At 44.1% G+C, this 20134-nt stretch overlaps 1 protein-coding gene across 3 annotated transcripts in view; it reads left to right on the top strand.

Moving 5' to 3' along the window:
• The window catches only part of SCARB2 (scavenger receptor class B member 2), a 41310-nt gene extending 24829 nt beyond the window's left edge, over positions 1–16481 (top strand). The window contains exons 7-13 of one of the 3 annotated variants that reach the window (XM_006270822.4): positions 1608–1786; positions 3562–3680; positions 4874–4947; positions 10243–10294; positions 12507–12665; positions 12796–12867; positions 15406–16481. In XM_006270822.4, coding sequence (XP_006270884.3) covers positions 1608–1786; positions 3562–3680; positions 4874–4947; positions 10243–10294; positions 12507–12665; positions 12796–12825 — 613 coding nt within the window. In that variant the 3' untranslated portion in view covers positions 12826–12867; positions 15406–16481. Of the gene's footprint in view, positions 1–1607; positions 1787–3561; positions 3681–4873; positions 4948–10242; positions 10295–12506; positions 12666–12795; positions 12868–13045; positions 13288–15405 lie in introns of those variants that run through there. The other 2 variants (XM_014607403.3, XM_006270821.3) reach the window with 2 other exon arrangements.
• Positions 16482–20134: the final 3653 nt, after the last annotated feature.

Here is a 20134-nt window from a genome sequence, read left to right as displayed (position 1 = left end):
TCCAGAATTGGTCTTGGGGGCTTGAGAGAGGCTCCAAAATCCTGAGGACACGTGTCTCTTAACCTTGTCTCTAGTGGGTTATGGAATAGAGAAAATCCCACACAATTTACTGATTCGTTTTGATGCACTGGCTGATTGCACGATTTCACAATGATTACACTTTTAATTCATACAACACAATTTTATTTTAAAATTCTTTGCTACGCATATAACACTGCTTAGCTTTAAGAAATACCACAAACATTAAGAACACAATAATTACATATATCAGAAACAATGCTCTGAATGCACTTCCTTCCCAAACAATGCTATAAGAATTAGTATTACAAAAACAACTACAATTACAACTAAAAGTTAAATTTGAATCAATACTATTATTTTTCATAATATACTTACAATCCTAGAATTCCGAGAAGCCAAACACCTAAATATGTTTTCATTCCTCAGTAGTACAATTTAATGGTTTGGCCTCAGTAGTACGGTTCAATGGGCTCGCCTCAGCAATACGATTCAATGGGCTGGCCTCAATACTGATAGGACTAAGTCCCCTTCCTTCAGTCCCTTTCGGGTGCTCTGCAGCTTCAGCGTGAACTAAGAGATTCATGTTCACGGAGAGGGTGGTTCAGGTGATCAGTCTGATCCGGCCTACACTTGCGATTCTTCCTTCGTTGATCTGCAAGTGAGTTTTACCTCCAAATTGGAAGAGTAGGTTACAGTTTTTATTGAGTGAGTTGCCGTCCTGGGCCCCTCCTACCCAAACCTGTCACTACCCCCAAATTTGGGCTCGGATCTTACTTTACAGATTTTTTTGCTTGGTAATTAGTTTCTTTTGTTGATCATTTTAATTGCAGTGGTATGGAAGTTCCTCAAAGTAAGTGACCTTTTCTTTCCAATTTTTTCAAAGGCCCTAGGGTTTGATCTCTCGGAATTTGGGATATTTGCTTAAGGGTCATTTTTAGGTTCTCTTTGTTAAAGGCCTCTAAAGATAAAATTCAAGAGTTAAGACTTTGAGCAAAGTCAGGACCTTCCTCACGTAGACCAAAACAATGGCCTAGATAAGAAGATGAAGCTTGTCTTCTTCCTAAACTGGCTAATGGGCAACTATTACAAACATTCAAATTATTTCATTCAATATGACAAACCTCAGAGGGCTATATGTATTTTTTTTAAGGTTCATCCATTGTATTCAACAGCATGACAAGGTATGTGGGGCTTGCTCCAAAGCCTGTTGAAATTAATGGAAAGACAAACATTCAACCAAAAGACTACTGTTCACTCCAGTGAATCTTAGATCAGGCTTGTAGCATACTGTGTGCTGCATGTAGCCTGGGGCTGGCATGGGAAGTGTGCTCCATGCAGCAACCTGTGGACCTGCACTGTACACTGGATCCAGGTTGAGCATGCACCTCATGTCGGCCCTCTGTGCTGCATGCATTATGCGTGGCTGATCCATCCTAATGCACCACCAGCATACGTGGTTGGTCTACCTGCCAGCCAGATCAAATGTCTTCACAGGTCAGTTCTGGTCTGTTGACCGTATTTGTGATGACATGGGTTAATGAGTGCTTATGCCCAATAATTCAGGTTCTTGCTTTTCTTCCCTACAGATCTCTGTATTTGATGTTTGACAGCTTTAGGAGTGTGGCAGGTATCCCTGCCTATCGCTTTGTGCCCCCTGAAGAGCTCTTTGCCAATACTTCTGTTAATCCAGACAATGCTGGATTCTGTGTGCCAGTAGGAAACTGCCCTGGAACAGGTGTCCTGAATGTCAGCATCTGCAAGCAGGGTATGTGACCAAACAATGGGTAGGGTCAGTGAGAGAAATGTTTGTATTGCAATTATTTTTTTTTATTTTTATTTATTTTTTGGATGAACTGGAACACATGCAAGTAGTTAGCTAGACCCCTGTGAGAAGGCAAGTACTGTCAACTCCAAAGGAAGCTGAAAGAGCTCTACGTTTCATAGGATCAGGCACAGTACACCCAGCAATATATATATATTTTAAAATCTCGTAGTAGTGAAGAAAAATCATTTAAAAATGTAATCCCCCAAAAATATTGTCTGCTCCAGCTGTAGCTTAAATCATATGAAGCAGAAGAATGCAGTAGGAGCCACCTGTTAAAGGGAAGAGCTGTTACAGCTAATGCTAATCTGTGCAGCATTTTCACATCCTAATGGGTAAAATACTGTATGCAAACCTGTATGCAAAGCTCCACTAGAGCTCTGGTGTATAAGCTTTTGTGCTGGCTGATTCTACCCGGGGGGAACTTTACCCACTGTGAAAATAAGGTATTAGGGTATCAGAGATTGGAAATGGGCTTTTCCTGTCACAGCAGGCTTCATGAAGGGAAGATTCTTTCTGTGTTCTGGAGCAGCTTGGGTCAAATGAAAGAGTCACCTATGGACTCATGTTCTTTTGTTAAATGTCACTTGCCCACTCACCATAAATTTGGTTTTGTGCTGTCTTCAGTGCTTTCCACCTCTACTGTGAAGGTCAGCTCTGGTGGCATGGAAATTGTAATCCACCTTACCTGGCAGGGGAAACACCATGTATGCAGTCCATGAAGGCAGTTTTCCTTAAGTGCTTCCAGGGATAACTGTTCTGGCATGGTTTAGTACCTGCCGAGGTGTTGGGGCTTAACGCCCACTTTATGGAAATGGTAGGCTCCTCCCTAGCTTGCTCCTGTGGCCATATGGCTGAGGGCAGGCGAAACTTGGGGGTATCCGAACCCCAAGCCTCCAGGCTTGGGGCTGCATGTAGGATACCTGCCAAAAGACTTTGGAAATATCTGAAGTCCCTGGTGGGGGTAGAGGATGTTTGCCAGTTGTAGGGCTGTTTATGTTTCTGGACTGACTCATGGATTTGGACTTGATTTGGCTTGGAACACGGAAAATTTCTTTAAAAAAAAAAGAACTTAAACTTGGCAGAGTGTTTGGAGGTGTGTGTATTTAAAAAAAAAAAAAAAAAGAACTTAAACTCAGTCTTTACTGGCAATATAACAGTGCGAGTCATTTTAAATGACTTCAGTGGGGCTTGTCCTGGGCTTACAGTTTCATGGGTTCTTAAGTGCTTTGCTGTATTGCTTTGTAATCAGATTTCAAGTGGACCAACACTACAGAAACTGAGCATGTTCACACAACATGGCTGATACAAAAGCCCTCATGCCCAGTTCATATAAATTGCTACAGATCCTGTGGCTTCTGTAGGACTAAGTTTAAGGGCTTTGCAAGATCAAGACCTACCAGAGAGAAGATGGGAGAAAACCAAGCACAAGTAACATGTTACTGGAAGGTGCTTGAATACGACAGACTAGAACAACATTTGGGAAGGAATTAAATGTAGATGAACCATAAAAGAGTTCCATAAGTATTCGCTCTTTTCTTAATTAATTTATCTCTGGACAGTTGACATGTACATTAGTGATGCTGTTGTTTACACTGTTCTATTGGAACTTGTTTTGTGGTGTGTTTAGGGAAGTGCAGCAGCATCTTGTTCTGTGACACTGGTTTGGATGGCTGGGGATCCAATAAAAATGTGACTCTTTGTGTTTGACATTCCAGGTACCCCCATATTTTTATCATCCCCACATTTTTACCAAGCAGACAAAAAGTATATTAACAGCATACGGGGCATGAATCCAAAAAAGGAAGATCATGAGATGTTCCTGGATGTCAATCCAGTAAGTATATGCCTCCCTCTGAAAAGGTGCAGTTAAATAGATGCACATTTGCTCCTGTACATAGACTTAGGACAGATCCTTAGCGGGTGTAAGTCAGTATAGCTACTCTGACTTCAGTGAAGCTATGCCAGTTTACGTAAAGTGGGATTTAGGCCCATTTGTATTTGTCAGTATATGGCATACTTAGCTAGGTAATAAGAATCATGTCACTTTCCCCTTATGTCCCAGTGATTTAAAGTAATTCTGGTAACTTGGCAATGATGAGAGAAACAGGTTAATACCTTTCCCTGGAGCCCACAATGTTGATTTTCCCACTCCCCCTGCCTCTACAGACTCCCAGTTGTTGTTTCACCACTTCCATTTTGGTGAAAAAGGAAGTAAATTGAGGGACCTCAGAAATCAGAGGTTTCCATGTTTAGATGGCTCAGAAATCCAAAGGCAGGGAGGACAGTGTTCACAAAATGCCTTCCTGGCAGCCAAGCCATCCACTAGGAAATGTATATAAATGTAGTCTGACACCCACAGTTTGCTCTTAGTAATTAGGAGCATTGGAAAATATTCCCATTTTACTGCAACTGTGGTGCCTCTTGGATCGTGGGGAGAGAAACAAGGAATCTGCCAAAGAAAACAGTGCAACATTTCCGAATTTAAATGCCTGGAGCACATGTTGCATTTGTCCCTGGGTAAGATGCGTCTATGTTTGTCTGAGAACAAAAATATTCTGGGATTGGCATGCATACACATGATCCTTCTAAGCAGGGTTAATGAGTGGTTGAATACACTACCATTTTTCTGCTGTTGATTCAGTGATGCAATCCTGGGATAATTGTATATATTGACTTTGTAATATCCCAGGATAAATTGTTATTACCTCTTATCTGGGATTTTATTTTTTTTTTAGGATTTATCCCAGCACCACGAACCCAGGTCTACTGTATGCTTGCACTTTGCCCTGAGATAAAATAGTTTATCCTAGGATAAATGCAATGTCTGTTTGCAATCTTAGACTATTGCTTCCTTAGGGCATGGACTTATGAACTCTGTCATAACTGGTAAAGATGGTGACACCATTTTTCTCATCCTACAAGCCAGTCCATATCACCAGGAAAATTGAGTTGAAGTCCTACTTTAAAAACTTTTTTTTATTACACAATAACCTTTTATTAAACTAGAAATTTACCTTTATTTCACAGTTGACAGGGGTGATTCTCCAAGCAGCCAAGCGAATCCAGATCAACATCTACATCAAAAAAATGCCTGAATTTTTGTAAGTATTTTCCTTTTGTGGCTAGGAGTTTCAGGGTGGCTTAATCAGGCTCCCTAATTTAAATAGTTTTTTTTTATACTGTCTTTTGAGGCAATAGAACTGATAGATGTACCTAAGTCTAGGTGAATCTGAACTGGAAGATGAAGGGATAACTCCTTTCACATTTGTCCTGGGGATGTAGTTATTTCTATAAAACAGAGAAGACTCTGGTATATTTTAGCACCATATATGTCAACTGGTAAAGGCCGCACATTGAAACACGAGTGGGTGCCAGGGACCCCCAAAAATAGCACAAAATAATTTTTAAAGGAACTTAAAATGTGGGGAGATTCATTCCTCTGCCATAAATCACTTTTAATGTATACTTTTGTTATTTGATTCTCTATTTTTTTTGATGCAAGTAATCATCAATAAAGTGATATAAGACCCAAATGTATGGAACCTCAAAAAAAAGATTTGGGACTGAAGTTTGGGGTTGCCCTTTTAGAAGAGGGAGATATGAGAGAAATGCTTTCTAAAGGCAATGATATTTTCCATGTAAGTTTTCAGTGAATTGTGTAAATCATGAGAATCTCTATGAAAGCTCCTTTTTTGATATGTTTGTAGACCCACAGAACACTAGCCTGATGCTGCTCTCATACCATATTATCTTTGTTATACTCCCTTGGCTTCAGGGGAGTTACTCCTGCTTTACACAGGCATCAGGGTCCATGTCTACATGAGACGTTAACTGTGTAGTCATTACTGCGCAGTCATTTAGTACTTGTATAAATAAGTACTAAATGACTGCTCAGTAACCCAAATTACTGTGCAGTAGCACCAACAAACGGCTTTTTCAGGGCAGTGCAGTAGCCCCGAGGCTACTGGTGCTTCACGGGTTCTGCCACACAACACCACTGCACAGTAGTCTCAGGTTACTGTGCAGTCAGTGTCTTGTATAGACATGGCCAGTAAGATCAGAATCTGGCCAAAAATTTTCTTAATATTTAGTGTCACATAGAAAGATAATAGGAAGGACTGGGCCCGGTTAGGGCTGCTTTTCTCCTGCTCCAGAGTCAGGGTTTATTTGACTATGAGAGTACAGTGGTCAATATGTTGAGGGGAGGAAAGCTTTCCCTGCTCCAGATTTGAGGAGTAATCCAATCCTAGAATTGGGAATAATCACCCAAATTAAGTCTCTGATCTCATTTATAATCTTGGATATGATTCATCTGCAAGCGAAGTGTCCATTTTATTCTTCACTTGTTGTAGGGTAGGTGCTGATTTAGTTTTCTGAGATTTGCCTCCAGTTAGAGGACATGATAGGTATTCCAGCTGAGTTGTCCAGCAGCTTGTTTTACCTGATGCCATGTCCTTGGACTTGTTGACTCCAAAGTAGGCTATGCTATGCTGGTGGCCTGCTTCCTAAACTTGCTCTCAAACTGATACGTATTAGCAAAGAAGTTAGGAGAGACTGACTGGTCCACACCAACTTGACAATCCCGCTTCCTGTGGTTATGTGAGCTACAAGAGACATGTTATCATAGAGGTGTGCATGCACCCATAGATAACTAAGATTTCTGCTGCCACTTTCACCAGACCCAGATGATGGGGCTGTGTGGATATAGGAATGATAGCAGAAGTTAGCTGGGAATTTTGCAGGAAGTCTCATTATTTTCAGTTAAAGACTTCATAGTTCCCACATGAAGCTCAGTGTTTGAGGCACTTCTCACAACATATATGAGGAAAAATGTCTCATGTGCCCTAATCTTTTTGTAGGGGTTTAGGTTGTAGCCGTGTTGGTCTAAGGACATAGGCAGACAAGAGTCCTTGGGTGGATTTGCTATCTTTTATTAGACCAACCCAAATAGTTGGAGAAAAGTTAAGCAAGCTTTCGGGTTCAAAAACCCTTCGTCAGGCTAAGGAAGTTTCAGCAGTTGGTGTGTTCTCTTCCTGGATGGAATGAAAAGTAAACAAGCCAGGGGCTGGGCTGGAGAGTCAGTTGTCAGGCAGATTATAATGTTTGTGACACTTTAGCCAAAGACAGTATTTCCTTACATCTGCCTATCTTTTCTCTAGTGGCATGAGATGTCACATCATAACACCTTAAAATTCCAGCCATACTGGTACTATTAACACTAAAATAAGCAGTTTATATAGTTATATACTGTCATCTTGACTGTATTTTCAGCCTTCAGCAAAATCCCCCAAAGTTTTCTGGGATGATTTTCTGGGCTAGTTTACAACTGGGCTGGGATAGTTTGAAAGGAATGATCCTGCCTTGAGCGGGGGGCTGGCTAGATGATCTCCTGACTATTTTTACATGTTTCTATGATTTTATTGCTTTAAAAACAAATAAAACAAATTCTGGACCAGATTCTGGCCTGGATGGCAGCTTGGGCAGCAGTGACCATGAGATGACTGAGTTCAGGAGCCTGAGGAAAGGAAGGATGGAGAGCAGCAGGGTATGCCTGAACTTCAGAAAAGCAGACTTCAACTCACTCAGAAAACTCATGGGCAGGATCCCCTGGGAGGCCAGTCTAAGAGAGAGAGGACTCCAGGAGAGCTGGCTGTACTTTAAAGAAACCTTACTGAGAGTGCAAGAACAAACCACCCCAATGCGCAGGGAAACTAGCAAGTATGACAGAAGACTGCCTTGGCTTAGCAGGGAACTCTTCAGTAAGCTAAAACACAAAAAGGAAGCTTATAAGAAGTGGAAACTTGGATAAACAACTAAGGAGGGGAGTATAAGAGTATTGCTTGGACATGCAGGGATGAAATTAGGAAGGCCAAGGAGCAATTGGAGCTGGAGCCAGCAAGGGACATGAAGTGTAAAAGGAAGGGTTTCTACAAGTATGTCAGCAACAAGACGAATGTGGGTCCCTTACTAAATGGGGGAGGCAACCTAGTGACAGAGGATGCAGAAAAGGCTGAAGTACTCTGTGCCTTTTTTACCTCGGTCTTCACAGGCAAGGTCAGCTCCCAGACTACTGTACCTGGCAGCACAGTTTGGGGAGGAGGTGAGCAGCTAACATTGGCAAAAGAACAGGTTAGTGACTATTTCATAGACATTAGGGCTGGAAGGGACCTGGTAAGATCATCGGGTCCAGCCCCCTGCCCAAAGGGCAGGAAGTCAGCTAGGGTCAAAGGATCCCAGCAAGATAAGCATCCAAATGTTTCTTGAAAGTGTCCAGAGTAGGTGCTTGCACCACCTCTGGGGGGAGTCTATTCCAGACCTTGGGGGATCGGACAGTGAAGAAGCTTTTCCTCATGTCCAGCCTAAAACAGTCTTGCAGAAGTTTGTGACCCTTGGACCTTGTCATCCCTTGGAGTGCACTGATGAACAGGTGTTCCCCTAGATCCTGATGCATATCCCTTATGTACTTACAGGCTGCGACCAAGTCACCCCTGAGCCTGCGCTTTTCCAGGCTGAAGAGTCCTATGGCTTGCAGCCTCTTTTCATAAGGCCTGTTCTCTTGCCCCCTGATCATGCACAGTTGATGCTCGGTGAGCTCGCTCTGGTGGTTGTCCACCCATCCCCCGGCAAGCTTAGTTTAAAGTCAGATTGAAAAAGCTGGATGATTTAGAAAAGCTGGGTGTGGACAAGTCCATGGGGCCAAACGAGATGCACCCGAGTGTGTTGAGGGAGTTGGCCAGTGTAATAGAAGAGCCACTGGACATCATCTTTGAAAACTCATGGTGATAAGGAGAGGTCCCAGATGATTGGAAAAGAGCAAATATAGTGCCTGTTTTTAAGAAAAGGAAAGAGAAGGATCCAGGGAACTACAGACTGGTCAGCCTCACCTCATTCACTGGAAAAATCATGAAGCAGGCCCTTGAGGAATCAATTTCTAAGCACTTGGAGGAGAAGAAGGTGATTATGTGAACAGTCAGCATGGATTCAGCAAGGGCAAGTCATACCTGACCAACCTGATTGCCTTCTATGATGAGATGAATGGCTTTGTGGATGTGGAGAGACCAGTGGATGTGGTGTACCTTGACTTTAGCAAGACTTTTGATATGGTCTACAACATTCTTGCAAGCAAGCTGAGGGAGTATGAGTTGAATAGATGGACTGTAACGTGGATAGAAAACTGGCTGGATCATTGGGCTCAAAGAGTAGTAGTCAATGATTCAACTTCTATTTGGCAGCTGGTATCAAATGGAGTGCCCCAGGGATCAGTCCTGGGGGTGGTTTTGTTCAATTTCTTCATCAGTGACCTGAAAGATGGGATAGAGTGCACCCTCAGGAAGTTTGTAGATGATACCAAGCTGTGGGGAGTAGTAGATACTCTGGTGGGTAGGGCTAGCATTCAGAGAGACCTTGACAAATTGGAGGATTGAACCAAAAAGAAATCTCATGAGGTTCAATAAAGACAAGTGTAAAGTCCTTCACATAGGACGCATCACTGCGCCAGGGGACCGACTGGCTAAGCAGTAGCTCTGCAGAAAAGGGCCTGAGGATTACAGTGGACTGTAAGTTGAATGTGAGCCAACCATGTGCCCTTGTTGCAAAGAAGGCATACTACTGCATGGCATACTGGACTGCATTAATAGGACGTTTCCAGCAAATTGAGGGAAGTGTTTCTTCCCTTCTATTTGGCACTGATGAAGCCACATCTGGAGTATTGTGTCCAGTTTTGGGCCCCCCCACTACAGAAAGGGTGTGGACAAATTGGAGAGAGTCCAGTGGAGGGCAATGAAAATTGTTAGGGGCCTGGGGGACATGACTTCTGAGGAGAGGCTGAAGGAACTGAGCTTATTTAGTTTGGAGAAGAGAAGACTGAGATGAGATTTAATAGCAGCCTTCAACTACCTGAACAGTGATTCCAAAGAGGATGGAGTGAGACCATTCTCAGTGGTAGCAGATGACAGAGCAAGGAGCAATGGTCTCAAGTTGCAGCAAGGGAAGTTTAGGTTAGATGTTAGGAGAAACACTCACTAGCAGGGTAGTAAAGCAGTGGAACAGGCTACCCAGAGAGATTTTTGAACTCTTTATCCTTGGAGGTTTTTAAGACTCGGCTAGACGAAGGTGTGGCTGGGATGATCTAGTTGGGGATGGTCCTGCTTTGAGCAGGGGGTTGAACTAGATGACCTTCTGAGGTCCCTTCCAACCATAATTTTCTGATTCTATGATATATTTCCCTAATTTGGAAGAGGAGGATAAAACATAAAGAAAAATAAGATGGGTTTAGAGCTTTCACTTAGGAAATTTTCCTTCTTGCTTGCTATGTTCTGATCTGTCTGGGAGAAGTAAAAATCATTGTAAAAACTCAGTGCTTTACTGTTGTTTGTTTTGGTTTTTTTTTTATACAGTGACACAGGCAGGATCAGAACACTGCTTTTCCCTGTGGTGTATATAAATGAGGTAAATATTTTAAATGATTTCATTGTAGTAGTGCATGTCTAGTAAGAGGATAACAACTTTGGGCTTGTCTGGGTTACTGGATTGCTGCTGCTGCTGTTATAACTGAACCAGCAGTGAGATGACAGCAGAACCGCTTACAGAGATGTGACTGTTGCTTTCAGAGGGTCTTTTCTGCTGGCTTTGCTGTGTGACCTCTCCAAATGACAGAAGTCAAGCCATTGAAGCAGCCTTCTTTCAACTATATCCACATCAGTGGTTTTGCTGTCAGAGCTACATTGTCTTAGCTTTTCACACCCTAGCTGACAAAGGGAGTGCCAGCAAAACTTTGTGCCATGGACTGAACCATAAAAACCACATATAGAAAGCTGTGTGATATTTTTCAAGAGACTGTGGTATTAATCTTGGTTTCATTCACATGGTAGCAGCTGTATTCTGACCAGTCTCAGTGCCCCTTGTAGCTTCTTTTGAATGCAGTATCCTTTATTTCTGAAACCAGTGATTCTCAAGTGGGGTACCTGTGGCACCCTGGCATGCCACAAGACCCTTTTAAGGGTGCTGTGGCACTGGGCCTCTGTGCAAGGAGGTAAGCACTCACTCCTCTGCTTGTCTGGCACTCTGTGTTGCCCCAGTATTCTGTGGAAGAGCTCCCCGAGCTGCTCCTCTGGGAGGTCTCACTCCTGCTTCCCATCTATTGGCAGGCAGCAGGCCCTGTGCCGACTGCCTTCACACTCCAAGCAGCAAGCTTTGTAGCAGATGGACACGGGGCTATGGGACTACACTTCTCAGCCTGGCTTATTTACCCACTCCTCCCATGTTCCTGCAGCAGCAGGAGGAGCTGTGAGGACAGGTGTCTCTGGTCCTTGGCATGCGAGTTCCCAGAGGAGCAGTTGCAGCAACAGGACTCGCATCATCCTGTTGGGTACAGGCCAGGGGCAGGGAGGAGGCAGGTGACAGAAATAGTGGGGCATGGCAGAGTCCTGTCTTTGCTGTCCTCACCTAGCACCAGCCTCTGTGCCTCCAGCAGCCACTGTCATTACTTTCTTCCGCAAGGGCAGCTGCCTCCTTCAGGGATCTAATGACTCAGTCCTGAGTTTCCCAGTCTGCCCTGTTGAGCAGCCCCTGCCCTGCCACCCTATGAGATCCTTTTAAGGGTATGGTGTGGTGTAAGAAGGTAAGCACTGTAAGACATCAATTAGTCTTTATATGGGGTGCCACTAAATTCAGAAAAGTCAAAAAGTTTGGGAACCACCGTCTTAAATTATGGTGTGGTGTGTCATGAGCTCTTAAAAAGCTGCCACATTCTACCACAGGGAGGAAAGCCTCCAGAAGAAAATGCAAGACTTGTCTTCCCCATAGTAACTGTAGCAATATATTATTATCCCCTATGTCTCCTGTCAGCCTGAAGGGTGGAAAGGTCAGTATTGACTGGGCTTTTTGGAGGACCTCTATAATCCTGCAAGGCACTTTTTCACTGTGGTGGTGACTATACCATAGCTAGTGTGTCTGTACTGGTTGAAGAGAATCCCATAATTTATCCTCAAAATACCTCTTGAGGGAACCATTATGAGGCCTAGCTCATCAGCTGAAAGGCACTTCCAGAGTACAGAGGTATTGCACTAGTGGAATCGCTGACCCAAGAACTTGGTGGGAGCTGATAGTGTTTGTGAATTTAAGACTGAATGAATCAGTACTGGTGGATTATTATTAGATATTCCAATTGCAAATCTGAGGTAATATCAGAAAGTATCTGATAGGCTGTTGGTTCTTGGGTGGGAGAAGTGGGAAATTTGTTCTGTCCCGAAGGAAGTTAGTTTTGTCTGAACTTTACAGAGGGGACTAGTGATTTTCAGTGTTTCACCTTTTGAGGAGTCTGGCTTCCAGACATTTCTACCTACCTTAATCAGTTTAAGAAAGCAGCTGTCTGATGTGGTTGCCTGGCATAGCAGGAGGGCCCTTCCAGCCCTGGGATCCTAAGTTGGGCATCAATAAAACATTCGTCACTGTTGGATATGCAGGCCAGAATCCCTCCTGCTGCTAAATGAGAGAGAGAGGCATTAATGAGAGAACATTTATTAAATAGCAGGCTAGGCAGAGCAGATCTTGCTGTCTTCCTACTCAGCTTATTTTAAGCAACATGGTATGGCATAAAGGACATTCTAAATGTGTTATTTCTCTCTCTCTCTCTCTCTCTCTCAACCTCCTTGTACTCCAGAGTGTTTTGATTGATGAAGCATCTGCCAGTAAGCTGAAATATGCTCTGTTCGAAGCCACTCTATTAAAGAACATCCCTTTTGTAATCATGGCACTTGGTATTATTTTTGGGATCGTTTTCATTGTGCTTGTGTGCAGGTTCCGTGGAACAAAGGACGAGGTTAGTAGTAGCTGAATTTCACTCTTTTTTTTTTTTTTCTGTCTTTCTGTTTTTTATAGACTGTTGTTGTTTTACCTGTTGGGGTCCCGTAACTTTTGCTTTTTCTTTCTGTTGAAAATGCTCTCTCCAGGGCAGAGAAGTTCTAATAAACTCTGAGTAAGTGCAACCAACAAAGCTATACAGCTAATTTAAGATACATAAGGTGGGTGATTTTATTTTTATGCCTAATTCTTTTGCTAGCTAGTCATAAAAAGAAATCAGTCTAGTGAACTCTGAAGGGTAAGAATCAAAAAAACCTACCCATATTTGATTGACATTTTGACAGTGTCATTTTGAGAGAGAAGTGTGATATTGATCTTTTTTTTTTTTTTCCTTCCCAGATTTTCTTGTGAAACTCTGCCCAAGGTTCCTCCAGAATGAGTTAAGAGCCAGATCTGGCAGTGCCTGTCAGAGATGAATCTAAACCAAGCCCCAGTTCTGCGCGCGCACACGAATGTTAGGCAAATTCCAGTTCTCAACCCTTCCTTGTAACTTGGGCTCATTCAGCTGTATTGTCCCATTCAAGGCCCACGTTAGAGAAGTGAAATGGTGTTAACCTTGCAATTATAACCTTACACCCTCAGCAGCTCCAGTGGATTAATCCTTCAAACTTTTGCTATCATTTTACATTTATAATTTAAATCAAAACATATCAGTTGTACAGTTCAGTACTGTACAAAATTGTACACGGTTAACACATATGGAACAGTGTATTCCTGGTGTGTAGTGTTACAAATGAGCATGTTGGTATTAAGATTGTCAGTGCTTTGAGTACTTCTGAGCCAAACTTTTACTCTCCCAGGACAGTGGTGTTCTCTGGATGGACTGCCTGAACAGACAGACAGACAGCCCCCTGTACTCGGCCTTAGTGAGGCTGCAGCTGGAGTACTGCGTCCAGTTTTGGGCTCCACAATTCAAAAAGGATGTGGAGAAGCTTGAGAGAGTCCAGAGAAGAGCCACGCGCATGATCAGAGGTCAGGGAAGCAGACCCTACGATGACAGGCTGAGAGCCCTGGGGCTCTTTAGCCTGGAAAAGTGCAGGCTCAGGGGTGATCTGATGGCCACCTACAAGTTTATCAGGGGTGACCACCAGTATCTGGGGGAACGTTTGTTCACCAGAGCGCCCCAAGGGATGACAAGGTCAAATGGTCACAAACTACTTCAAGATCGTTTCAGGCTGGACATAAGGAAGAATTTCTTTACTGTCCGAGCCCCCAAGGTCTGGAACAGCCTGCCACCGGAGGTGGTTCAAGCACCTTCATTGAACACCTTCAGGATGAAACTGGATGCTTATCTTGCTGGGATCCTATGACCCCAGCTGACTTCCTGCCCTTTGGGCAGGGGGCTGGACTCGATGATCTTCCGAGGTCCCTTCCAGCCCTAATGTCTATGAAATCAATGTAGGAAGCTTTGAGGCCTCTAGCTGCTGTGGTTCAAGGATGATGTTGGCTTGTATTCCATATTCTAAGCAGGTTCTTTCATTACAGGAGAAAACAGCCAAAATTCTCAACCCAATAGTGTATGTGTTGTTTCTCAGTTTGCAAGGACTTGGTGTCCTGATCTTGCCTCAGGGGTAGCGGTGATGACATTATTGTGGCAAAGTGCTAAGGGAGGGACACGTTATCCTTCTGCAGCCTGGCAGATTTCCTTCAAGTGGTGGCCACCCCCATTTGAAAGCTTTGGTTTCATTCTTGCAGGGCTGAGCAGGAGCCCTTAGATAAGCATTCCCTGGTGGAAAGCTAATGACTTAAGGCCCTGCCTCCTTTATGGGAGGGTCTGGTTCTTTTTTGCTTCACCTTCTTTGTTTCTTCTTTCCTTCCCTGCCTGACTGGCAGGCTCACCCTTTGGTTCTGGCCAACCCAGCTGACCTCTCATCCTTACTTCAGCAACATCAGATACATCCATCTCTCCAAGTTCTTCAGCACAGTTGCAGGAAATGAAAGGACAGTGGAACACTTGAATGTTCTGCTTTCTCTGTATCAGCTTTCTGTTTCCTGCAAACAGCGTGATCAGAGAGGACCATGAAAGTAATACAGGCGTAGCTGTTGAATTTATTACTGTAGCTTTCTGTACCCTAATAGGGCTGCATGTGTAGATGCTGAGATGTTTACTGTGCAGTTAAGTAGTCAACTATACAGTAAACATCTCGTGTAGATAATATGAAACGATGAAATAATCTCACTTGTATGCTGTCCATCTCTTCTTCTAGTGTCATCACAGGAGATGTTTTGTAAGCCCTTACGTCAGTCCCTGTGACACTTTCAGGGCACATAGTAGGTGCGTGCCTGTTGCCCTACAATAATGTACAGTGCCCTCCTTTTCTCAGCCATCCATGGGGAGGCGAAAGAGGCATGCTGTGCTGTGAGCTGGCTTGCATACTAAAAGTAGTACAGCAGCTGTCCTGCCCTGACATCAAATCAACAATGCCGGGAAGGCTCCTGGCATCGTTATTCTTGCACATCTATGTAGTGGTCACACAGGCTATGCTCTAGTGCTTTTTAGTGTATTTGTTCCCTTGCAGCTTGTTGGCTGAAAGTTGGATCTACTGGATGATAAATGCTAGGCTCTCTCTTCTTTCCTGCATTGATTTTTCACTATTACATTTCTCTTCCTCCAGTCCTCTGTGACCTTCAGGCCTTGACTTTGAAAACTGTCTAATGCCCCGCTGTTAACTTTGCTCTGTTGCCATTTTGTCTTCTAGGGTACTGAAGACGAAAGGGCTTCACTCATCAGGACATCCTAGTATTATTTTCTCCCTAACAAGTGAGCTTGATGAATAAACTATGCAAGCCAACCTAATACCAACCACTATGCAGCCTTCCCCACTGTGGAAAAATGATCATGCTTATTATGATTATTCATAATACCGAGTATGAGGAAACCTGGAACACAATTGAAGGAGGTGACTGTTCTTACCAGCTGCTAAGCTATGATTTTAAAATTAAATTTTAAAGTGGCTTGATATTCTGCATTTTCATACTCTGAAATTAGTATTTAATATCCCCAGTGCTCTTTTTTTTTTACCTGCAACAAAAGCCATAGACACTCATAGCCACAGACTTAAACACTATGATTCATTATTAGGATTATGTGAGAGATATTTGCAAAAACACCTTTGTGACTTGGGTTTCTATGTGCTTAAGACTCTTGAAAATGGGACATGGTCTTCTAAATCACATGGGAACACTTGAAAATGTTGCCCTTAATCTAATATGTACATGGTACATCAGACTTCTTATTGTCACTGCATACACTGACTGCTTAATAGTTGTTATTCTTTAGTCCTTTTACCTCCAAAACTTATTTCTGATTCTAAACCAAATGCTGTTTTAACACACACACTCACCAGCTGTAAAAAAAGCTTTACGTAACATTTTCTTATAGCAGTCTGACATATCTTAGTGTTGCTTGAAATCCCATTGTGTTCTATCAATAAACTTCCTTTCCAGGTTTTCTATTCCAGTTTTGGTTGGTTGAGGGTATGATAGAGAGTTATTTTTTAATCTGAGGTGACTCTCAAGTACCTTTCATGTGATGGATTGTAGATATAAACTTTGCCAGATTGTTTGCAGTTGCATTCGTTATTTAAGAAACATGTAGCTCTTCCACACTAAGGTACATCTGGAAACTGAAGAAAAACAGTGTGAATGTTTAAAATAGTGATCATTTTAAAAATCCCACATTTAAAATATCACGAAGAAGGAACTTTTGTAGATCAAAATAGAAAGAGTATTCTTATTGAAAAGTGCTTCCCTCAAATAAAGGCAGTGAAACAGATTTTAAAATATCATTATTTTGGTAAAAAATTAGACCTTTTTGGTGGCTGCAAGCTCATTAAAAGGGCATTAGCCCATCAGTTATTCGGTAGTCCATGTCATTCTGGGCCTTTCCTGTCAGATAAGTTCAGGGGGCCACTGCTGAGAGGGAGGAAGGGTTCAGGGAGCTTGACAGCCCAGAATGAAGGCAGAGTAGACTGCCTGAGAGGAGGGATCCAGGTTGGGGTCCGAACACCAGACTTTGGGGCCCAGCGTGGGGCTGAGGCCACTTAGTGGATGCCATCTGTGAAACATGGGACATGGTAGGGGAGGTTGGAGCCATGTATAATGCCCTAGGCATTGGGGCATTAACTGGGAAGCCTCCTGCGTTTACACCAGTTATTTGTACAACAAGTCATGGCAGGTGACACTGGGTGGACTGCCCCAGAGACAGGTGGGTGGGCTGATGTTGAGACATGGCCCTGAGCCAGCCCCCTGTCACATTAATGATGGCAGATAACAGAACAAGGAGCCAATGGTCTCAAGTTGCAGCAAGGGAGTTAGACATTAGAAAGAACTTTCTCACTAGGAAGGTAGTAAAACACTGGAATAGGTTACCCAGAGAGGTGGTGGAATCTCCATCCTTCAAGGTTTTTAAGGTCTAGCTAAACAAAGCCTTGACTGGGATGATGTGCTTGAAGATGGTCCTGCTTTGAACAGGGGTTGGACTACATGACCTCCTGAGGTCCCTTCCAACACTACTGTTCTATGATTTATTATTATTATTTATTATGTATATTATGATATTCCCTAGAAGCCTATTCACAAATCAGGACCCTGTCCAACTTTTCCAAGATTAGCTTGTGTCTTCCCAGTGAGAAGAAGAATAGATGCTAGCCATGCTTCTAGATAGTTACAGCCATTCTTCTCAAGAAGATTTCCCTAGAGTATCTTTTCATTTACCCTCATGAGGGAACGTATTCACTGCAAGCATAACTCCTAATTGTTCAGGCTGAAAATAGTGCCAGGTGAAAACAAGAGTTTGGGAACTGCCCTTGTCCCACCAACAATGCTGAACTTCTTGGATAGGTAGCAGAAAAACCCTTTGTATGTGCCCACAGATTTCTGTCATCAGAGAAGTTATGATACTGTGTATCCCAGGAGTGTCAAATTGTGGCCTGTGGACCAGATTCAGCCCACAGAATCCTATCATCTGGCCTGCAGGGCTGTCTGTGGATCTCGGAATGAACTTGCATGCTACCTGCAGTGCATGGGGCTAGTTTGGCATGCACTGCTCACAACATACAGGGCTGGACCTACTGCAGACAGTGCATAGGGGTGAGGCTGGCACATATTGCATGGGATTGGGTCTAGCATGCTCGCTGCAGGGCTAGTCCCTGGCTGCATGTGGGGCAGGTCTGGAATGCATGCTGCACACAGCACCTATGCCAAACTGGCCTCATGCACTGGATCCAGCGCGCAGAACTGGTCTGTGGGCCCAATCTGGCCTGAGGATGGGCCCTGTGCCACTCATCCAGCTCATGGGGCCCGAGTTTGAAACCCCTGGAATAGCCCAACCTTTGAGTCCCTTAATGTCTTTCTTTGACTGCCCTCTGGAAGGAACCTTTCAGTTAAGGAAAACCTAGTAGCTTTGGTCTAGGACCCATATCAAACCCTGCCCTGGTTGCTTGCCATTCCATAGCCCTCCAGAAAAACCTGCTTCCATGTTAGCATCTCAGGAAGGGCACAGCTGAAGAAAGTCCGGTGCTGCCAGAAAGAAGCTACCTCCAACTTGGAGCAGAGGCTGAGAGGACCGAGCCAGCAGCTGCAGAAACCTCTGTTTTGTTCATAGACTGTTTGACTTTCATGGTGTTATCTAAATGAGGAACTCCAAAATTCCTTCTTGCCTCAGTATGTACATACTACAGATCATATCACTGTATAGCCTATGAACATACAATCCACGTTCTGAAAAAAGGCTTCTTCAAGCATCGGCATTACCCCACCAGTTGTTCACAGAACTTTGTGAGTGTTCAAGTAGTTGTGAGATTGTTCATCCTGATAAAATATGGCCCAATCTCAAATTGGGGCACTTAATTCACCTCAAATATGGGGCACTTAATTCATTCTAGTAGTTCTACCACGTGGCTCTGTCCTGTACAGCTGACCTGTCTGTTTTTCAATGCGTATTTGGAAATCAGCAAATCTAAGTCTTGACCAAAGTGACCTCTGACAGATTTTAAAGCAACTGCAAGTCAGCGAATGGTGAGTGCCTGTGGGCAAAGTGCCACATCTAGACTTACAACATGGACATGGGCATTTTAGTCTATGGAACACCAGATTCTTCCTAAAACTTGTCAGCTGCTAAAATACATGTACAAGTACTGTGAGTGGGAGTTTCAAAACCACTTAGCAATATCCTGACCCTTCCTCACTGAGGTCAATGGAGATTTACTGTTGGTCCTGTCCCACACTGGGTCAGGTTTAAGGCATTGCCAAGTGCATTGAAAAATTCATCTGGAGCAGAAGCAAAAAGATAAACATTTAGCAGCATGGAGAGAAGATTTTTAATTTCTATGCAAGTCAAGAAAAGAATTATTACAAGGAGGGAAATAACCCTGTGGGATGCACGTAACTGTTGTAGCTTGCATTCTTTTTTTTCCATTTTGTAAAACTGGTCCACTTTGGCTTGGTGCTTCCTAGTGGAGAATCATGCTTTCTTTCAATGCAGCCCATAAAAAAAAACCAAACATCCCTATAGGACAGAGGTGGGCAAAATATGGCCCATCAGCTGGATCTGGCCCACCATGGGATTCTGTGTGGCCTGCCATGGGTCCCTCAGCCCCACCTGGACCAGGCTTGGGGGACAGCCTGGGCTGTGGCACATGCGGTTGGTCCTGCTGCCCCCTGGACATGCAGCAGGGCTAGGGAAGCACAGCAGCTGAACTTCACGTCCTGGCAGTGGTGGCTTCTTCCAGCTGCCACTGCCGGTGTAGCTGGGACACCCATGGAAAGGGTGTGCTCAGCCAGCTGGATGGGATGGTGACATGGGTGAGTGGGGAGTGGTGTTAGAGAGTGGGATGGGTGGGGACCAGGATTCACAATCTGCCTCCTGCATGTCCCTGCCCACGGAACTGTTGCCCATCGCAGGGACATGCAGGGAGTGGCTCATGGTTCTGTCCTGGGACCCAAGCCCCGCGCTGTCAATGCCCTGCAATCCTGGTTCTGTCTGCAACCCTGCCCACCTGTCCCGCTCCCAGATACAGCTCTGTGCTTGCCCTCGGCCCCATCACATCTGCCCAGCTGAGGGCACCCCACATGCTGGGGTCCCAGCCGGTCTCAGTGGTGACCCTGGCCACTGTGTCTGGTGGTGTGTATGGGCAGACAGACCCAGGCTGGATAGGATCAGTTGCAAACCCCTCCCCCTGCCTGACCTTGCTACCCCAAGCATTGGGCTTGGAAATCACTCCTCTGTCCCCACTGTCGTGCCACGTCAACACTGTGCCTTCACCCTAGCTTGCAACAGCTCACCAAAACTCCTAAGAGGCCCTCTGGACCAAATGATTGCTCACTCCTGCTGTAGGATTACTGGTTGTACTGGATACCAGACCTCCCGTTTAGTGTTTTATACCTGGCTGCTGTGGATTGGTAAATTGATCTGCAAGGGGGTACTTA

Source organism: Alligator mississippiensis, chromosome 2 (assembly GCF_030867095.1).
Source record: "Alligator mississippiensis isolate rAllMis1 chromosome 2, rAllMis1, whole genome shotgun sequence".
Taxonomy (NCBI): Eukaryota; Metazoa; Chordata; order Crocodylia; family Alligatoridae; genus Alligator; species Alligator mississippiensis.
Note: the sequence above shows the minus strand (reverse complement) of the source record. Positions and strands in the feature narration are given on the sequence as shown.